Genomic DNA, 22,090 nt, shown 5'->3' with positions numbered 1-22,090 from the left:
TGGCTGTCAGTCGAAACCCATACAGAGCTGTGAAGAAACCCTGAGCTCTGACACGTACAGCATCTTACTGCACAGTCATCGCATTCCAATTTATGCACTCACCAGTTTCCAAACCTGTAATTGGCAACCGGTATATGGGTATGAGTGTAAGGGCTACGATGCAATAGAATGGCAATGAGTCCAGAATATAAATATACACTCAGTGGCCAGTTTATTATGTACACCCATCTATTATTGGGTCGGACCCCACTTTGCCTCCAGAACAGCCAGAATTCCTTGGGGCATGGATTCTACATGGTGGGGCGTTCAAACATTACTCAATTGGTATCAAGGGAGCTAGTGTGTGCCAGGAAAACAATCACCACACCATTACACCACCAGCCTGTACCATTTACACCAGGCAGGATGGGGCCATGGACTCATGCTGCTTACGCCAAACCGTGATTCTGCCATCAGCATGACGCAACAGGAACTGAGATTCATCAGACCAGGTGATGTTTTTCTACTCCTTAATTGTCCATTGTTGGTGATCGTGTGGTCACTGGAGCCGCTTCTTCTCGTTTTTAGCTGATAGGAGTGGAGCCCGGTGTGGTCGTCTGCTACAATAGCCCATCCTTGACATGTACCGATGAGTTATAAGTTCCAAGATGCCATTCTGCGCCATTAATTGGCTGTTACCTTGCATGATTCTTGCCATTCTCCTTCAACCTCTCATTAATGAGCTGTTTTCGCCCACAGGATGGCCGCTGACTGAACTTTTAATTTGTCGCACCATTCTCTGTAAACCCTAGACACTGTTGTGCGTGAAAAGCCAAGGATGCCAGCAGTTTCGGAGATACTGGAAGTGCCGCGCCTGGCACCGATGATAATACCACGCACAAAGTCGCATAAGTCACTCATTTTGCCCACGTTCAATCAAACAGTAATTGAATGTCTCGATGTCTGTCTGCCTGCTTCATATAGCAAGCCACGGCCACATGACTCACTGTGTGTAGGAGCAAGCCATTTTCATTAACGGGGTGGAGAACCTAATAAACGGGCCACTGAGTATAGTGTGTATATGAATAGTGCATAGACAGTAATTGAATGGCAAATGTAGCAGTAGTCATGGCTAGAATACAGTATATACACATGCAGTGCCCCCGGAAAGCATTCATACCTTTGGACTTATTCTACATTGTATTACAGCTGTAATTCTAACAGATTTCTCTCTCACCAATCTATACACAATACTCCATATTAATGGCAATGTGAAAACATGTTTTTAGAAATGTTTGCACATTTAAAAAAAAAAAACCCCAGAAAGATCTAATTTACATACGTTTTCACACAAGTTAATACTTTGTAAAAGCCCCTTTGACAGCAGTTACAGCACTGAGTCTTAATGGGCAAGTTTGTAAGAGCTTTCCACACCTGGACTGTGCAACATTTGCCCATTATACTTTTGAATTCTTAAAGCTTTGTCAAATTGGTTGTTGATCATTGCTGGACAACAATTTTCAGGTCTTGCCATAGATTTTCAAGTAGATTTAAGTCTAAACTGTAACTCGGCCAGAAATATTCACTGTTGGTAAGCAACTCTAGTGTAGATTTGGCCTTGTGTTTAAGATTGTCCTGCTGAAGGGGAACTTCATTTCCTAGTGGCTGGTGGAAAGCAGATAACCAGATTTGACTCTGAGATTTTGACTGTGCTTAGCTCCATTCACTTTATTTTTCATCTCGAAAAACTCCACAGTCCTTAATGATTACAAGCATACCCATAACATGATGCAGCCACCATTATACTTGAAAATAGAGAGAGCTGTACTCAGTAATGTGTTGTGTTATGTTTGGGGGAAATTCAAAACTTCACATTGCCACATGTAAACTCAGCAAAAAAAGAAATGTCCTCTCACTGCGTTTATTTTCAACAAACTTAACATGTGCAAATATTTGTATGTATATAACAAGATTCAACAACTGAGACAAACTGAACAAGTTCCACAGAAACTGAATAATGTGTCCCTGAACAAAGGGGAGGGGGGGGTCAAAATCAAAAGTAACAGTCAGTATCTGGTGTGCCACCAGCTGCATTAAGTACCGCAGTACATCTCCTCCCCATGGACTGCACCAGGTTTGCCAGTTCTTCCTGTGAGAGGTTACCCCACTCTTCCACCAAGGTACCTGCAAGTTCCTGGATATTTCTGGGGGGAATTGCCCTAACCTCCACCCTCCAATCCAACAGGTCCCAGACGTGCTAAATGGGATTGAGATCCGGGCTCTTCGCTGGCCTTGGCAGAACACTGACATTCCTGTCTTGCAGGAAATCACACACAGAACGAGCAGTATGGCTGGTGGCATTGTCATGCTGGAGGGTCATGTAAGGATGAGCCTGCAGGAAGGGTACCACATGATGTCTTCCCTGTAACGGACAGCGTTGAGATTGCCTGCAATGACAACAAGCTCAGTCCAATGAATCCGGCCATCACCCTCGTTGAAACAAAACCACGACTCATCAGTGAAGAGCATTTTTTGCAAATCCTGTCTGGTCCAGCGACGGTGGGTTCATGCTCATAGGCAACGTTGTTGCCGGTGATGTCTGGTGATGACCTGCCTTACAACAGGCATACAAGCCCTCAGTCCGGCCTCTCTCAGCCTATTGCTGACAGTCTGAGCACTGATGGAGAGACTGTGCGTTTCTGGTGTAACTCCGGCAGTTACACCAGTCCCGCATGTGTGATGTTCGGATGTACCGATCCTGTGCAGATGTTGTTACACGTGGTCTGCCACTGCAAGGACGATCAGCTGTCAGTTCTGTCTCCCTGTAGCGCTGTCTTAGGTGTCTCAGTACAGACATTGCAATTTATTGCCCTGGCCACATCTGCAGTCCTCATGCCTCCTTGCAGCATGCCTAAGGCATGTTCATGCAGATGAGCAGGGACCCTGGGCATCTTTCTTTGTGTTTTTCCAGAGTCAGTAGAAAGGCCTCTTTAGTGGCCTACATTTCCATAACTGTGACCTTAATTGCCTACCGTCTGTAAGCTGTTAGTGTCTTAACGACCGTTCCACAGGTGCATGTTCATTAATAGTTGATGGTTCATTGAACAAGAATGGGAAACTGTGTTTAAACCCTTTAAAATGAGGATCTGTGAAGTAATTTGGATTTTTACGAATTATCTTTGAAAGACTTCGTCCTGAAAAGGGGACGTTTCTAGTCCTGAGTTTATTTGCAGTATTACTTTAGTTATTGCCTTGTTGCAAACAGGATGCATGTTTTAGAAGATTTGTATTCTGTACAGGTTTCCTTCCTTTCACTCTGCTAGTATTGTGGAGTAACTTCAATGTTGTTGAGCCATCCTCTGTTTTCTCCTATCACAGCCATTAAACTCTGTTTTAAAGTAATCATTGGCCTCAGTATTGAATTTGTCGATCTGATTTTGCAGATGTAAGGTAATTTTGAGAAAGGTACTTGCCTTGCCGTTGGCCCGGTTTATCTTGTTCACCACGTCAGCCAGTAGCACCTTCTCCTCCACAGCACTGTTCAGCTTCTGGTACTTAGGGTTCTTATGGATCTCTAGATAGTCTCCTTTGAAAGGCTGGCTCACGCTGAAACAACAATAATGCATGCATTTTATATAGCACTTTCCATATGGACCGAAGGACGCAACAGAGAGGAACCCGCAACAATGCATAGACTATACTCAGAGGATTTCGTTTGCCAGATTCACTGCTTGGAACATTAGCTTACAACATTAGCTTTACATCAAACGTGATGTAATGTATTAATCAAAAATGATGATATGATATACCTGCTGGGGTACAGAGCCTTTTTGTTCTTGAAGATCTCACTGGCCTCTAGTTTCTCCTCATACACAGCCTTCTTCTCCTCTGTGAACTGGCCACGGTGCTTCTTGCACTGATCATTCAAAATACACATATTTCACTGGGAAGTTTGTTATATTGATGTCCCCAGTACTGTAAACTATAAAGCCAGAGTGCAACACTGGTTATACACCCATACAACCAGGTTGTAATCTGGTTATAATGGCATCATATTGACCAGATTTGCACGCTGGGTAGTGTCATATACTATTTGACTGTTATAATAACCTGTAGGATCTGTGATGACCACTTGAAAGAACTGCCAAAGGTAATAAGTAACTGACCCTCCAGAGGTGGAAGATCCTCCTGAGCTCAGTGTGAGCTCCCTCCAGGAAGCTGTAAGGCTGGGCTGACCAGGTGTTGTCTATGGGTGACATGGAGGGCACGGTAGTCTTCAGACCCAGGAAGTACTTCTGCATCTGAAGGGAGACCAGCATATATTCTATACCTTCCATTCAGACTTGGATTACTGTTCAAATTCAGGAACATATAGAACCGGTTTCCCGGGCAAAGATTAAGCCTTGTCCGGGAAACATGTTCAATGGAGATTCTCCATATAAATGGCTTTTTAATGCAGGACTAGGCTTAATCTGTGTCTGGGAAAACGTCCCCTTAGTGATTCAAACAAACACTGTCCATCAGTGCTTAAAAGGGATGGACAGCTCCTTCATGCTAGCCTGGTCCCAGATCTGATTGTGTCGTCTTACCAACTCGGACCAGCTTACATTCACGCTCTCACTTACGATTCTCTGGATGATAAAGCAGTAGATCTTCTTGCCAGCGTTGGCCCTAAAGAACTTCCTGTACTCCCGGCGAACCTATAACCAAGGAGACAACTGATGATCATCACCATAGTAATCTGATTTGAGGCATGACATCACAACAACACTGATTGACATGACACTAGAACAGGGCTATCCAACACTAATCCTGGGGAGATGTCCTCCTGTAGGTTTTCACTCCAACCCCAGTTTTAATTAAACCAATGAATCTTATCAAGGGTTGTAGAAAAAATCTACAGTATGGAAGGTTGGAGAACCCTGCACTAGAACAGGCAGATTTGGTTAGTTAAACAATGAACCAAACGTACAAAGTCATGAAATATTATATGTAAACTGTTGAGCACTCAACTCAACTTTAATCATAAATGGGATTTTCTCCCAAATGGTTTTGCTGAAATGAGATTTAAAACACACTGATTGGAGTCAGTTAATCGTTAACAGGTTCGGAGAGCTGCTCTGTGATGTGCAAAGGTGACATGCACATTGTGCAGTCAATTAATGAGAGGATTGGGGTCACTCAGACTACAATAATACTGGTGAAAATGAAGAGATAATGGAGTAGATATAGAAGAGGACAAAGAGGAAGAAGGAGAAGGAGCGGCTGGGCAGGGCAGGGAGTGGCTGGAGGGTAGGCGGGAGTGGCTGGAAGGTAGGAGGGAGTGGCTGGAGGGCAGGCGGGAGTGGCTGGAATGTAGGAGGGAGTGGCTGGAGGGTAGGAGGGAGTGGCTGGAGGGCAGGCGGGAGTGGCTGGAGGGTAGGCGGGAGTGGCTGGAGGGTAGGAGGGAGTGGCTGGAGGGTAGGAGGGAGTGGCTGGAGGGTAGGAGGGAGTGGCTGGAGGGTAGGAGGGAGTGGCTGGAGGGTAGGAGGGAGTGGCTGGAGGGTAGGAGGGAGTGGCTGGAAGGTGGGAGGGAGTGGCTGGAAGGTGGGAGGGAGTGGCTGGAAGGTGGGAGGGAGTGGCTGGAAGGTAGGAGGGAGTGGCTGGAAGGTAGGAGGTAGTGGCTGGAGGGTAGGAGGTAGTGGCTGGAGGGTAGGAGGTAGTGGCTGGAGGGTAGGAGGGAGTGACTGGGCAGAGGGCAGGTATACCTGGAGTCCCCGCCAGTAGGCCCAAATGACTGCGACGGCGTGCTTACGCCTGGCCTCCTCCTTCAGGCACCTTAGCTCCCTGCGTGCCTGTCAGGAAGGAAGGAAGGAAAGAGTGGGAAGAAAATTGTTAAAATATGGGAATAATAAGAGACTGATATGGAGGAGGAGATACTTCCTTGTGTGGGAACACACATCACACGAGAGCCCGGTCTAGTTAAGAGCCTGAAGATAATTTAACACCCTATGGAAAGAATGCAATTATCATGAAATAGACTACAGTATTATTAAATGTCTATGTACTGTACATCTATATTGGCAATAACTTTTTGATTGAAACAGATGGCTGTGTTGGGCATGAGCAAAGTACAAAGTTCAAAGTTCACAAGTCAGTCAGCAGGTTTCTCCAAGGTTCCATACACTGCACACTGAAAAAAATGAATCACTGCAAGCCTCAAGGAATCAGCAAGCAAAGAGTCGCAGCATGCAAAAGGTGAGGCTTGGCCTTTGATAACAAAGGAGGAGAAATCAATGCCAGGATAGCTGAGTGCGTTGGTGGTTTGGGGTAGGGCAGGCACAGGGTCTATTCAAGGTTCCAGGCACTGTGTGTGTGTGATGCCCCCCCCCCCCCTCCCCCGATTTGAGTCTGGATCAGCTATAATCCATTAGGCTGCATAGCAAAGAGGCTTAAGTGACTATCTTTACCACACCCCTCCCCCATCCATCCCTAGTGCCCAGGCCTAACCATTATCTACCAGAGCCAAGGGTCACCAGAACTCCAACCATCTATTTCTAGATCTTTTCCATTAAACCCTTCAAGGTTAACTAACAGCACCTAGTTGGGCTGAGAGAGCCAGAAGGGGGGCTTAGGGGACTTCCATTCCAGTAGGTTAGGTGACTTCCCCCCCATTTCAATTCTGTTTTGGCATGCGATGGGACATTGGATGAGGGTTTGTATGGCACCTTTTCATGCAATATAGACAGGATGGGTCGTGGTAATGGGGAGGATAGCTTGAGTCCTTTTGGGGTCTGCTCAGCCCAATGTTTAGCTAATGCAGGGGTCTGGCATCGGTCTGGGTTTATTGATGGCGAAATGGGGAAATGGCAGGTGAGCGGCGGGATATGGATGGATATTGTCGACGACAGGCTGCTTTCCAAATACCTTGGTCCCCTGCCAGCCAGCCCAAATGACAGACACAGCGTGCTTTTCTCGCGCCTCCTTCTTTAGAAACCGCAGTTCTCGCCGAGCCTGGAGAAGTGGTAGGGTTTATGGTTTGTGTTTTGGAAAGAATATACCCGTTGGGATGGGTGTTGGTAGCAATAGGAAGCAGACAGAATGTGTAGCCTACCACACAATGAAGTAGCAGAAAGATTAAGGCAATGAAGGATAACATTAACTACTCTTTGGAGCTTATGACTGAGTGATAGGAATTAGCACCATTAGTACAAAGTCCAGGTTTCCCTGATGTAGACAGAAATTAATTGTATCAAATATATTGATGAAAACTTTGTGACTACTGTGTATGGCTATTTGATAACACATTAGAACCTGGCATGGTCTGTTTTAGTAGAACAGCTCACATAAAATCACTGACACCACTCTGATTCAGTTGAAGTACTGTGGGCTTTTCCCAGGCTAAGAGACCAGATCTACCAATTAGATGGGCCAATTAGTCACGTGCGTCCGTCATGTAACAGACTTGATAAATGTGTCAATAAAAGGCATTTGATGATTATCTGGTCAGTTTGTCCGTAAAGCCTTTAGATAAGATGTTGCTGAGATACAAAATAGTGTCAGAGGTCTTCCAGAGGTCACACAAGACTGTGTCATCAGTTGACTGCATCCCGTGGTTAAAGGCCCATAAAATATGACATGATGTGCATGGACCGTTTTAAAGGATTATATGTGGCCTCTAAAGCAAAGAATGTCACGCTAAATTGATAAAGTGCGAATGGTAGCATAGGTGCTTTGTTGATAAGGGCCTAGGTTATGAACGGTGGCTCTCTATTGTGATATCTAGCAGATAGAATACAGTCCAATCTCAGCATGGCCTATTCTCTAATGCATCAAAGTGAACACATGATACCCATTTTGATTATCTAATGCAGCCTACTGTACATCAAGTCTCTCACATAGTAAGAGATTACAGCGGAATGCAATGACAAACTTCATCAAGAAAACAGACCAAGACAATAGTGGGTTGTAGCACTTTCTGTTGTTCCCAAGGGAAGGAAGTAAGGAAGGTTCCATTGCAGTAAAAAAAAAACAGAGGCTGCTATCACAGAGGGGTTTATAGTTTAAAGTAGAGGTCGACCGATTAATTGGCAGGGCCGATTTCAAGATTTCATAACAATCCTTTTTGGATGCCGATTATATTGCAATCGAGGAAACTGTGTGGCAGGCTGACCACCTGTTACGCGAGTGCAGTATCAAAAGGACCTTGTGGCTGCAATGAGCCAAGGTAAGTTGCTAGCTAGCATTAAACTTACCTTATAAAAAACGTTACCTACACATTGTTTTTGATATTACTAGGTTAACTAGCTTGTCCTGCGTTGCACATAATCAATGCAGTGCCTGTTAACTTATCATCGAATCACAGCCTACTTCAACTTTGCTAAATGGGTGATGATTTAACAAAAGTGCTTTTTTTTGCAAATGCGCATTTGTTGCACAAATGTACCTAACCATAAACATCAATGCCTTTCTTAAAATCAATAAACAAGTATATTTCTTTAAAACTGCATATTTAGTTCAAATAAATGTATATTAGCAGGCAATATTAACTAGAGAAATTGGGTCACATCCCTTGCGTTCAGTGCAAACAGAGTCAGGGCATACGCAACAGTTTGGGCCGCCTGGCTTGTTGCGAGCTGTGTTTCTTCCTAACAAAGACCATAATTAATTTGCCAGAATATTACATAATTATGACATAACATTGAAGGTTGTGCAATGTAACAGAAATATTTAGAATTAGGGTTACCACCCGTTTGACAAAATACGGAATGGTTCCGTATTTCACCGAAATAAATGTTTTGTTTTTGAAATGATAGTTTCCGGATTTGACCATATTAAAGACCAAAGGCTCGCATTTCTGTGTGTTTATTATAATTAAGTCTATGATTTGATATTTGATAGAGCAGTCTGACTGAGCGGTGGCAGCAGCAGGCTCGTAAGCATTCATTCAAACAGCACTTTACTGCATTTGTCAGCAGCTCTTAGCAATGCTTGAAGCACAGTGCTCTTTATGACTTCAAGCCTATCAACTCCCGAGAATAGTCTGGCAATACTAAAGTACCTAATAAGAACATCCTATAGTCAAAGGTAAATTAAATAGTCGACACGTTATTATTCCTATAGTAACTACAACCTAAAACTTCTTAACTGGGAATATTAAAGAACTGGGAATATTGAACCACCAGCTTTCATATGTTCTCATGTTCTGAGCAAGGAACTTAAAAGTTAGCTTTTTTACATGGCACATATTGCACTTTTACTTTCTTCTCCAACACTGTTTTTGCATTATTTAAACAAAATTGGACAACTCTCATTTATTTGAGACTAAATATAATTTATTGATGTATTATATTAAGTTAAAATAAAAAGGTTCATTGTTCATTCAGTATTTTTGTAATTGTCATTATTATAAATATTTATAAAAATCATCCGATTAATCTGTATCGTTTTTTTGGGTCCACCAATAATCGGTATTGGCGTTAAAATCATAAAATCAGTCGACGTCTAGTTTAAAGGGGTAAAAATATGTTACTGGGTAACCCTTTCAACAACCTACAAAATGACACCTATTAAAGTGAAAATAAAACATGAGTTACAAACAATGGTAGACGAGGGGCGACATTAGTGGACCATGGGACAACAGAGGGATGAGGAGGAGCCATGTCAGTTTCAAGGGGAGGGGCGGGACATGGGGGATGATGGACAGCTGGGATGGCAAAACACGATGGCAGCAGACTTAAATACCTTGGTCCCCTGCCAGTATGCCCATATGACAGACACGGCATGCTTATTCCGTGCCTCCGTCTTTAGGCGCCGCAGCTCCATCCGGGCCTGGGGGTGGCCAGGAGGGTGGAAGGATAGAGGGAGCAGGGAGGGAAGAGTGAGATGAGGGAAGAATTAGAGGGGGAAGAGAGTGAAAAATAGTGATAAAAAGCAACGGTCATAAGATCAGCCAGCAGAAGACGACAAGAGGGAAAAAAGCTGTGGAATTGCACTAGTTTAGCTGGGAGACCTGAGCAGAGCCATGTCTTAAAATACTGTATTTCCCTACCTGGCTCTGTCACAGACAAACCTTGTAAAAGCAAAAAGTCAGTGGATGCCCATAATCAGTAGTCCATCAATTTTCTTCCCAATATCTTCATTCTACACATCTTTACATTGTCTAATTGTTATGTTGCCATTAGGTAGTGTTTGAGCCAGTACCTGAGTCCCATGCCAGTACGCTGCAATGGTAGTCACTGCCTCCTTGCATCTCTTCTCGTATTTCAGCTGTCGCAAGATCTTGCGGGCCTGGAGAAAAACTATTTGTTTAAAAACATTCCTTTACTGCAATGTTATCAAAGAAAAATATGCATTCTTATCGTGTTTGACTAGCATGCTGACATAGACATACCTTCCACCCTCTGGTAAAGGACTGCATCACTAGTGTAGCGCTCTTGATCTTCTCATATTTCTTTTGTTGCTGAAACAGGACAAGGCAAAAACACTGAGCTCAATAGACAAGTAAATTCGAACTTCAGTAATCTAAAATCTATAGCTAGCATAATACAGATGTGGGAACTTAATTTGACCACCATGTTGCATGACATTTCCTGAATGGAATTTGTAGTTCTTTTTCTAAAGTTTGTAATTTCCACTTTAAAAAATGCAGACTTGATTTGCCCTAAGTAGAAATGTATCAACTCACACAAAAATGTCCATTAATTATGATCCACACAATAATTCACATTTCCTGTTACTGCAGTATTATTTTCCTGCTGTGAGAAACTGGTTAAATAAAGAACCTACACCTGTACAACAGCTCCAGAAATGAATAGGAGGGGAATCAAATCAAATCTTGTTTGTCACATACACATGGTTAGCAGATGTTAGTGCGAGTGTAGTGAAATGCTACACTCGCACTAACATCCTGCCTTTCCCCTACTGATTCTGAGAATCATCCAAACTAGAATTTCTGGAAAACCTGGGGACTTTGGGAAAGTTGAAGTTTTGTGTGCCTGCATGTCCATAGTTGAGACAAGCTAACTCACTGCATATCTGCGGTACCAGGCTGCTACCACCACCTGGCTTTTCTTCAGCAGGAGGAAGTGAGTACGACACTTCCACCCCCGGTAGATCTTCTGGATCAGGGTGGCCAGGTCCTCCAGACACGCCCTTCTCCTCTCCTCCAGGGTGAACAGCTGGGAACACAGGAAGAGGGTGGGCATCAAGAGGATGATAGGAACATCAACATGTACTGTGATACTAGGGACGCCAGCATAGTCTGTACAATTTAGGAATGAGCGGACATGTTCAATGAGACAGGATGCCATTTTGGAACAATATTGTGTGGTTTTGGAAGCAGCACAAGATCTTGAGATTGATAAGGGGCTTCTATATGTGCCCAAATATTTCCTCAAAGACAGATCTAGGGGATGGGAGTTCAGTGACCTAGACTAGACCCCACCCTACCACCAGCCTGACTGAACCTTCACTGTACAGCTGAGAGACGGAGATACCTAGCTAATCTGGTAAGAAGGTACAGTAGATGAAAGATAAGGACAAACCCCTTTGAGATCAGGCTTTGTTTAGGCTGGCTCCTGGGCTGACTAAAGAGTATGTTGTTCCACCCACCACTGCAGTTTCTAAAAGCCCATGATGCTATGGAGACTAGGCCTAAATGTTCCTTTTCTTCCCACATGCTCCTATCTGAGCCGCTGTATAATGGATAAGTGAAGCCATGTGTTCTCAGAATGTTCCATAATGTTGGTTAAGCGTCGTAATTAGTAGAGAGGGGCACGACTTCCTTCTTCTAGAAGCCTTTTAAGCAGGTCAAACATGAGAGCATCAGCCAACTGGATTCTGGCATTAGTCTATCTGCACATGAATACATCAGTCTCCTCACATTTATGATCTATGGTTACATCTTCTGCACTAATAAAACTGGACAAATGCCAGTTACAGATCATGCTGCTCTTTCCAAGGTTAAGGGTTACTGCTACTACTCCATTAATACTATCCAACACAGTAAGAGGGTCCGGATCAACTGGGTGTGCCTCTGCAATATCATGTTATATCATGTCATGCTACCGTTCTGGGGTTCCTGATGAAGATTTTGGAGCGTCCGTAGGCAAACTCCTCAGCTGGAACAGAACAGTCTGTCAGCAGCACCTCCACTCCATCCCTACAAGGAGATAGAGGTACAGCTCTTGACTATTCTGTTACGACCCTTCTCTTAACTAGTTAGACATGTGTCATGTACATGATTAAAGGTACAACATGGGGACAGTTATGATGAAGCGGAAAGGACAAAAGATAGGGGACTAAAGGGAGAAACAGACCGAGGGAGAGGAAGAGACAGAGGGTAGATGGATCGGATAAGGCAGAGAGAACACAGGCGGCAAGAATGCCATTCTAAGACGATAACAGTCTATATCTGAAGTAACATGTGGGAGGAAAACATGTTGTAACCTCATGAACCACTTACACACCATATAAGGAGTACACAAACTAGACACCAAATATGCTGTCGTGTATAATCCACATCAGATAGGAATCGATGTAATACATTTTAGGGATAGGTATTTCTCATTATTTCACTATTCAAATGATATTGGCTCCCAAGTGATTGGGACTCAAGCGTGGCACAGTGGTCTAAGGCACTGCATCTTAGTGCAACAGGTGTCACTATAGTACCTGGTTCGAATCTAGGCTGTATCACATCCGGCCATGATTGGGAGTCCCGTAGGGTGGCGCACAATTGGCCCAGCGTCGTCCGGGTTTGGCCGGAGTAGGCCGTCATTATAAATAAGAATGTTCTTAACTGACTAGTTACACAAAGGTTAAATAAAAGTTTTTAAAAAATATGAAGATATCCGGATAGTAACAAAAAAAATAGAAAATGTTTTGCTTGGACTCTCGACCAATCAGAATGATGCAAATGCATATGGCAGGGCCGGACATACAAGCGAAAGAAACGGCTGATTTACGCCATGATAGAACTGATTCTGAAAAGGGTTTCTGGTGAGTGTTTTGCATTGATCTGTGCCATGTATTGTGGAAATGCTATTTTAAGTAAATACCGTTGTCAGGGCAGTCTGCAGGGCTGAATGACCAGCAGTAGCTCAATGCACCATTATAATAACTACATTCAAAAGTTTGTTTTATTTAAATTAATAATTTAAAATGTCACGGTATATCCTTGTCGGTAAAAATGTCACAAGGATAATTTAGACAATGTGCGCTCAGGTAACCAAATACTAAAGTCTGTTCGATTAACCGTGCCCATCCCTAATACCTTTACAGTGAATGCAACATGACTTTGAGTGATATTGGCACACAGCAGAGATTTGGTGCATCTGCCTCAACATGCCCTGGACAAAGTAAAGGAAATTGCTGAGCTGTTAGATGGTCTGATAGTCACCCCAGTGCAACCAGATGTAGCCAACCCAAAACGGCTTGTTGACATCATTGGTGGGATATGAATGGGCAATTCATCCATGGATGACTATACTGCTGTTGCTACATTGTTATCCAGTTAGAACACTGCTAAACATGGGAAAGGAAACTGTAAAAGCCCTTCGTGAAAACGGCTGATGTAAAAGGCTTAATAAATATATTAGATTGATTTGATTGAGGAAGAGGTAGATATTTTTACTCAATGATCATCACGTGGTAAATAAAATATTCCCAACAGGCAGATAATAACTACAGTATTTCTGTAAAGGCAGAGCTGAGGTCATACCTCGCGGGTCCTCTCCAGTGAGGCCAGGTCTGCTTGCAGAGCATCTTGTACCGCTCCAGACAGGGCTCGTAGGGCTGGCGGAATGCATAGCCTGCCCTCCTCACACGCACATTCTCCATCAGACCCAGGTAACGCACCTGGTGACACACCAGTGAGTCGGTGAAGATGTGGGCTGCCTTCTTATCGTTGGGCTTGATGCACCTGAGGAGAACAGACAGACAGTCAGACACTATTGCATGGACATGTAATGGTAGTCACTGGACCTGATCAGAGTTAACACAGATCTCAGAATACTGCCCCAAGGATCTTAGATTTTTTTCTGATCACAACACGGTTCCTTTTGAATACGTGATCCTCAGAGTGAACAGTAATTCTCCTGATGTAGGTGGGGTTCTAGGTTTACTGTACCTGATGTAGTTGGGGTTCTTGGTCTGCAGGTTCCTCATTAGTCCCCCTACAGAGGCCTTGAACTGGAAGCCTGCGGTGAGGGGTCTCTTCAGGTTGACCTTCGCAGGGTTTCCCTCAGGAAACAGCTGTTTCATCAGACTGTGGGTGGCCTTGTACATGGCCTGAGACAGGTCTCTGTACAGCAGGTCATTGTTCTTGTCTACAAAGCCCTCCACACGGTACAGCACCTAGACCACAAGACAATTATGAAAACACTAAGACAGTGATGAAAATACTCAGACATGAAGCACAGGAAAATCTGTTATTGCTCCATAAAAAGAACGACAACCCAGAGAGAGGAAGAGTAGTAGTACTTTACTGTCAATCCTGAACTCATCCTGAGGAAATACTTGCCATGGATTGAATCCGATTAATACAAATACAGCACTGTTTGTGGGGGATGTTGACCAAATGGGGATTATAAGTCTATTTACCCAGAGTGTCTTTAAAGCAGGATATATTCTGGGCTATTCTGGTCCATCATGTGTCAAGGAAAACCTCTGCATTACTGATATTATTATTTTTTACAATCACTGCATGTGATGCACTCCAGGTAATGCTCTTAACCCAATCTGCACGCTCCTCTCCACTCTGCTCGTGTGACTATAATCAGTATTGATCCTATCTTTTCTCCCCGCCAGTGATTACCAGAGTGTCATATCTAGGTTATACATGTCTATGATTCAGTTTAATTCAAGTCCCACCAGTGAAGGGGTTAATTTATCCATTTAAATTCAGTCAAGTCAGGAAATAAACCTAAAGTTGGACTTGGAAATTTCAGCTCACTTCCTGAATTGAAATGGAATAGACCCCAACCCTGGGTCCCACACAGTCTCCCAGTATATGTAAAGTGTGTTTCTCATCCCTACTTTCCCAGCGTAGTGTTGGATGCGGAAGCAGCTGTGAGGCAAGCTGTGGTCTGTCAGGAACTTGGAGTTCTTGCTGAGGCGACTCTCAAAGTGCTGGTGCTCAGCACAGATGGTGTTGAGCTTGTCTAGGAAGGTGTCATCAGTCACTGTGCCTGGCCTGAGACATTCCTCATCCAACATGGCCAGGATACCATTCTGGTTCTGCAACAGAAGGAGAGGAGAGAGTGGCATTATTATAACACATTCCTCTTAACATATTATTCCGAGAATACAATTTTCAAAATAAACTCTAAATGTACGATACAGTATTATAATTGTTCTAAACCGAGTCAACTGTGATTACAGCCAAAAGTTAACCCATATTTGAGGTAATCATGTCTGTTCATTAGCGATAAACAATGTGTATATCATGGAAAATTGTTTCAAGGTAATTATTCATGATTATTGTGAAATTGCTTTGTTTTGCTTTACAAGAATCAGATGACATTGAGGGAGACCAACTTACATTCTCAATGAGGTCACAGATAATGGCGTTGTTGAAATACTCAATGTTGGTCCATTCAATGCCCTGTCACAAACAGAGACCAAGACAAACAGGTTACTATTTTCTCTTTTTCCCCACTAACTTTCACTTATGTCTTGAGCTTTCTAACAAAGCATTGTCCTGTAGTGTAATCCTGACCTCAACCTAAACTTACTTATACAGACCTGAGTGGCTTAAGAGATAAACCCACTGACCTTCAAGACTCTCAGACAGGCAGCTAACCAATGGGCCATAAGGTACCACAGTACGAGTCATAATACCCATATAACCTAGCGGTCACACACAGAAATGGTTCCAATCGTTTATCCACCATTCATTTTTCCCATAAGGGATTTTAGAAAACCTTCAAATAAGGGCTGTTCTGTGTAGGCTTATCCTGGCGTGATGGTCTGATAACTGCGTAAATCTCTCTAGGACAAGATTAATTTTATCAATATATTTGCTTGTATTTACCCCCCCAAAATTGAAATACTAATTAGCTGCTAATGCGGCTATCATAAAAAACTACAAATTCCATGATTCTGGAAGAGACGAACTAATCAAGGCAAAGCAAACTACAAGGCAAACTACATATTGTTAGCTAAAAGTAGTAATTAATTAATTTGCTACATTTCTTTAAGTGGACAATTCTGTGAACTGTCTTGTGTAAGTTTTAAATTGACACAATACCTGTTAGCAAAGGTATCAGCTAGAGATGACATGCAGGAGCATGCAGGGATGTGTAGTCTTGCATGTCTAATGTTAGAAAAAAAACGAATGGAAGCATTTCCCTGTTTGACCGCTAGGTTTTAGGGGTATTATGACACCTCAACGGTGGGGCTCTATTTAGTCAACAACTTACAGAACAGAGAATCAAAATGCATCATACCGGCTGTATTTCTATAACATGAAAGTTGTATATACACCATTGTAAAAAAAAAAAACACTTTTATTTCAAAAACAAGGACATTTCTAAGTGACCCTAAACGTTTATACATTAAAATAACAAATTGATCAGAAATACAGTGCAGACATTGTTAATGTTGTGAATGACTATTGTAGCTGGAATATCTACATAGGCATACAGAGGCCCATTATCTGCAACAAAATAGTACCCGCAAAAGACTAGTCTCAACGTTAACAGTGAAGAGGCAACTCCGTGATGCTGGCCTTCTAGGCAGAGTTGCAAAGAAAAGCCATATCTCTGTCCAGTGTCTGTTCTTTTGCCCATCTTCATCTTTTATTTTTATTGACTAGTCTGACATATGACTTTTTCTTCGCAACTCTACCTAGAAGGCCAGCATCACGGAGTTGCCTCTTCACTGTTGATGTTGAGACTGGTGTTTTGCGGGTACTATTTAATGAAGCTGCCAGTTGAGGACTTGTGAGGCATCTGTTTCTCAAACTAGACACTAATGTACTTGTCCTCTTGCTCAGTTGTGCACTGGGGCCTCCCACTCCTTTACCTATTCTGATTGGCTCTGTTCTGTGAAGGAAGTAGTACAAAGCGTTGTAGGAGATCTTTTCTCGTACATGGAATAGTCTTCATTTCTCAGAATAAAAATAGACTGACGAGTTTCAGAAGAAATTTCTTTGTTTCTGGCCAATTTGAGCCTGTAATCGAACCCCCAAATGCTGATGCTCCAGATACTCAACTAGTCTAAAGATGTTTTATTGCTTCTTCAATCAGAACAGCAGTTTTCAGATGGATTATTAACATAATTGCAAAAGGGTTTTCTAATGATCAATTAGCCTTTTAAAATGAAACTTGGATTAAAACTTGGATTAGCTAACACAACGTGGCGTTGGAACACAGGAGTGATGATTGCTGATAATGGGGCTCTGTACGCCTATGTAGATATTCCAGGAATATCAGGAAAACCAGGACATTTCTAAGTGACCCCAAACTTTTGAACGGTAGTGTGTATATATAGAAAACTTGATTGCTGACAAGCAAAACATTTTGGGACTATATCAACAATGGATTACTGAAACAAATACTAAAAGATAGTTTTGGGTGGATTTTTTTTAAGCAGTTCACCATATCTGATAGTATCTAAAACACTTGTCTGGCCTGACTGACCAAAGCCATTCAGTCAGATCTGCTGTTGCTGGTTTAACACAGCTGTAGCTTGGGGTTTAAACAGTAAGAGTCCTTAAAATATATTTTCTATTCAATGTATACACATTTATATACACTTCAATAATAGTACAAGACTCAAGAGCACAGCATGTTTCTGAAAGAGATCGTGCCTGTTTGGACAACATTAAAAATGGTGCCGAACCACAGGGCTTGGGTTGGGCTTTGGAGCGCTATGACATGTCCGGGCTGGTAACTGGTGGTTCTGGCCGACTTGGTCTGTGTGACAGACAGGGAGACCAGGTTTGGGGACGGGGCTGGGTTAGCCATGTGGGGATGCAGATTCTGCATCCCTCCCGTCTCCCACAGTGTAGTATTTTCCCATGCACTGATGTGGAGTGAGGCCAGGCAATGGAATATCATGGCGGGGAGGTCAAGGGAGCAGCACTCACATACTTAGAGCTCTGAAAGCAAACAGAGGCCTGAGCCCCAGGGAAAGAAGTCTGTTTACCCCTGCTGGAGTGAAGGATCACTTCAGTCCCCAAAACCACAGAGGAGAGGAGAGGAGAGGAGAGGAGAGGAGAGGAGAGGAGAGGAGAGGAGAGGAGAGGAGAGGAGAGGAGAGGAGAGGAGAGGAGAGGAATATGGAAAGAGTGGTGAAGAAAGCAGGAGATAAGGTTGAGGGAGAGAGAGGACTAGAACGATAAATGAGGTGGACAATGGAACATGGAGGATGTGCAATGGGGTACAGAGGCAGAGAGGAAAGAAAATAGTGAAAGAGCAAGAGATACATGAAGTGAACGGGAGCGACTGGACAAAACAGTGTGATATAGGCATGGTCAACATCACAGCCCAGACGTACTAGAACACTGGTTGACAGGCCTGGCTCAAACTACAAATGGACCTGTTAGCGTGTAGAGGTGTCAGGGGGGCAGAGGGTGCTATGGTGGTGGCTGAACGGTGCAAGGTGGATGGCTTTATGGGGCAACTCCCTCCTCTGTGGATGCCAGTAGATTGGGTCATGTTCATTAGACACCAAACTTAAGAAACTAGACTGAAAAAGGGAGGGACCACCTGTACTGCGTGGTGCAATAAGTTACACTCATTTTTATTCTGTTTCTAAACGTTTTGATACAGTGTGCTCTACATCCCTGTTGTCCCCAGTAAGGGAAACAGGGAACCGTTCCTTACCTCTCTGACGTACTCCTCCTGCTCTTCACGTAGCGTCAGTTCGATGAAGATCTGCTGAAGTTTCTCGTTGCAGTAGTTGATGATGAACTGTTCAAAGCTGTTGTCCTGTAGAGGAGAACACCCATAGATACCATTTAGACTCATGTTCGGTCATTAGCCCACATTTAGGCTGTCCAGATGCAAACAGCAGGGTACCATATGGCACCACATTCAGTACTCTCATCTGCCTGCCACTGTGAAATGCCCCCATCTGTTTCTGTGTTGTCATGCAGCCGTTCAATAAGCTTTCGGTCACTTCCGGGGTCCTTCTTCCCCTTTGTCCCACTTGTTGGATCACACTAAAGTAATGCCAAATAGACCCGGGCTTGGCTCCATAATTGCTCCAGCTCCAGTCCTTCACTGCAATGTCAAGCCAACAAAGAAAATGTCTCTTTCCAAACAAACCGAGATAATCCATTTTCTCTCTGAACTACTGTGGTAACTGATCTACTATAAAACTGAGGCAATGCTAGCTACCAATCTAGGCAACCAACCAAGCAGAACGGGTCTAGAACTTTCTATTCCTTGGTGACATTCCTCATTGCTTTACAACCACTCTTGAACAAACAAAGGACAGTGTCTTTGGACAATAAGACAAATAGCTGCCTGATCATAAAATCCTACCTGTGTTTCTTATCATGAATACATGTAAACTAACCTTGGTAAAGCTTCAGTGTTAATCATAAACTTGTTTCAAAGGTGTTGAACAGTGAGTATATGAAAGACAGTTTGTTAACCATTTCAAAACCCAAATTATGAAAATTATCCCCTTTTCCTATTAATTAAGATGACCAGTTCGTTTTTCATTGCAATCAACCCTACTTGGCAAACAGCATCAGCGTTGGTTGGGTTAGGAAAAAAGATCACTCCATTTGCTTAGGTTACAGTGGGTTAGAACAGCATCAATATGGGGCGAAGGGTGTGCTGGACACCTTTGGTCAGGAAAAGCAGGACACACATGGCAACAGAAGGAGAGTGTTCATACATAACCTGGTCTCAGATCTGTTTGTGCAGCCTTGCCAAACTATTGGCATGACGAGGACCATAGGAGTTGACAAGACAGCACAAACAGATCTGGGACCAGGCTACTTCATACACTCTTCAGAAAGAGTGTAGCTCTGAATGTCTATTGAATGTCTATTGAATGTCCTCTCCTTCACTTAAGATGCACCAGTACTCCTTCATATCCCACCACAAAAAAAACACAATGGAAGTCCTGTTATAGATGAGGATCTGAATTAAGACTAGAAGATAGATCGCAGCATGCACACTGCACACACTCGGCAGGTGTACTTACTCCATCCTGTCGGCCCAAACACAACAACATTCAGTAGAGAGGAATGGAACGACTTCACAATGAGTGGGGAAGAGTCAGGCACATTAGGTACATGAACTTGAGGTCAACTTAAAAACACACACTGGACTATGGAAGTTTAGTTGCTAGTTGTTTATGTCAAATGTATAATCTTATGAAACCACACAAGTTCTTTGTTTCAGGCAAACAATATGCTTCTGCTCATGGGTGAGGGGTCGTGTGAGGTATTTCTGTCCATTTAGGCCAGGGACCCATTTGCCAAACTGAGCCATTACTCTTACCTCAAATATTTCAAAACCATAGATGTCCAGGACTCCCATCACCTTGTGGCGTGTTTTGGCCTGAGCCTGAGAGGAGGAATAGAAAGTATAAGATACATATAAAATGACAGTCCTGTCTTACTGACACTCATTAAATCTACTTTGGTAGGGCTTATATCTTTACAGTCAATGGCTTATAGAATAATAGTTGACAAATCTGGCTCATTTAATGAGACCAGACCTACCTTGATGCTTTCATTGATCCTGGTGACCAGCCAGCTGAACAGACGGCTGTAGAGGTTTTTGGCCAGGGCATCACGGGCATAGTAGGCCTAGCAAATCACAAATGAGGGCTTAGTATACAGCGCCTTCAGGAAGCATTCAGCCCCCTTGATTTGTTCCACATATTGACCCTTGGGGCACGCCCACATCATAGCTAAGAGTGGGCGACAGCTCATTGCTCACACTGAGTTCTGCCTTCAAGTTATGATTTCATCCTTCTCAAGGCATCGGGGGAAAATCTGGCCTTAAACTGTTAAAGGCGGGTTATGGTAGATTAACATGAAATTATCTGGAAACAGCTCTGGTGGACATTCCTGCAGTTATCGTGCCAATTACACGCTCCCTCAAAAGTTGACATCTATGGCATTGTGTTGTGACAAAACTTCACATTTTGTTCAGTAGATTTCAGTGCTCTCATGCACAGAGAAATATAGCTGTAGTAAATATCTCTGCTAAACGCTTGTAGTAGTCTGGCATTCAACTGGGACAGGGATAGATTAGTTTTTATGGATGTGAAGTTACAGTCGAGCTGTAATTACAGCTGTAGAATGTTTCTCATTCCAACCATCCACAAGGGAACAGAATTATACATTGAGCTGTCTGAGGAGGTGTGTCCTAGCGTGGGCCGAATAGCATCCCTGTAGTTATGGAGGCTCATCCTCTGGCATACAGCCACACTGGAGTAGAGAAAGGCTGTCATTCCTTATGAAAACACACGCATGCAAACACACACCGGAAGAGGTGAACTTGCAGTGACAGAGCGCTGTGACATGGACAGGACCAAGCATAACCTCCTAAACAAACACTTCTAGGAGGTGATGCTTGGACCGGTGATGTGCTATGGATGAGCTGGTGATCCTTTAGTTCGACAGTTCCTCCAAGGGCACAAACCAATGTGCTCTGATTTATTGTCTCAGCCTGGCCTTTATATACCCTTCTGTTTACGCCATCTGGCCGGATGTTTGTGAAGATAAGAGAAAGCACACAGTACCACCAGGGGAGGGTGTCCCAGTTTCAAGGAGTCAGATCTGTAGCCTGGTCCCAGATCGGTTTGTGCTGTCTTGTCAACTCCTATGGTCATTTTCACAGCAATTTAGGAGATGGAAACACAGCACAAACAGATCTGGGACCAGTCTACCAGAAAACTGCCAAGGATGTTAAAAATCACACTTCAGGAGGAGTGAAGCTCATCCCTTCATACTACCCTTCTTAAGCTGCTTTTGTGGAGAACAGGGAGAGAACTAGAGAGAGGACTAGAGAGAGGACTAGCCCCTGACATTCTTCTTCTCATCACCAACTGAATGTTGCCTGAACTCAAACCTCCAGCATAAGGAGAGGAAACTAGCTTATATTCCTATATGTTTATCCTAAACATGAATGTGCCTGACTGCCTGGACTCACTA

At 43.4% G+C, this 22,090-nt stretch overlaps 1 protein-coding gene across 7 annotated transcripts in view; it reads right to left on the bottom strand.

Moving 5' to 3' along the window:
- Positions 1-22,090, bottom strand: part of LOC124047485 (unconventional myosin-Ib-like) — a 172,088-nt gene that overhangs the window by 6,612 nt on the left and 143,386 nt on the right. For 2 of the 7 annotated variants that reach the window (XM_046367805.1, XM_046367833.1), the window contains 19 exons: positions 20,651-20,737; positions 20,427-20,492; positions 20,128-20,133; positions 18,792-18,896; positions 15,503-15,565; positions 14,998-15,198; positions 14,090-14,316; positions 13,682-13,882; positions 12,028-12,121; positions 10,989-11,138; positions 10,352-10,420; positions 10,162-10,248; positions 9,703-9,789; positions 6,886-6,972; positions 5,727-5,813; positions 4,605-4,679; positions 4,146-4,280; positions 3,789-3,895; positions 3,453-3,585 (listed from right to left, as the gene is read on the bottom strand). In XM_046367805.1, coding sequence (XP_046223761.1) covers positions 3,453-3,585; positions 3,789-3,895; positions 4,146-4,280; positions 4,605-4,679; positions 5,727-5,813; positions 6,886-6,972; positions 9,703-9,789; positions 10,162-10,248; positions 10,352-10,420; positions 10,989-11,138; positions 12,028-12,121; positions 13,682-13,882; positions 14,090-14,316; positions 14,998-15,198; positions 15,503-15,565; positions 18,792-18,896; positions 20,128-20,133; positions 20,427-20,492; positions 20,651-20,737 — 2,067 coding nt within the window. The remainder of the gene's footprint in view (positions 1-3,452; positions 3,586-3,788; positions 3,896-4,145; positions 4,281-4,604; positions 4,680-5,726; positions 5,814-6,885; positions 6,973-9,702; positions 9,790-10,161; positions 10,249-10,351; positions 10,421-10,988; positions 11,139-12,027; positions 12,122-13,681; positions 13,883-14,089; positions 14,317-14,997; positions 15,199-15,502; positions 15,566-18,791; positions 18,897-20,127; positions 20,134-20,426; positions 20,493-20,650; positions 20,738-22,090) is intronic. The other 5 variants (XM_046367807.1, XM_046367806.1, XM_046367816.1 and 2 more) reach the window with 5 other exon arrangements.

The sequence above is a fragment of the Oncorhynchus gorbuscha genome, linkage group LG01 (genome assembly GCF_021184085.1).
Source record: "Oncorhynchus gorbuscha isolate QuinsamMale2020 ecotype Even-year linkage group LG01, OgorEven_v1.0, whole genome shotgun sequence".
NCBI lineage: Eukaryota > Metazoa > Chordata > Actinopteri > Salmoniformes > Salmonidae > Oncorhynchus > Oncorhynchus gorbuscha.
The sequence above is the reverse complement of the archived record's forward strand: the minus strand, read 5'-3'. Positions and strand labels throughout refer to the sequence as shown.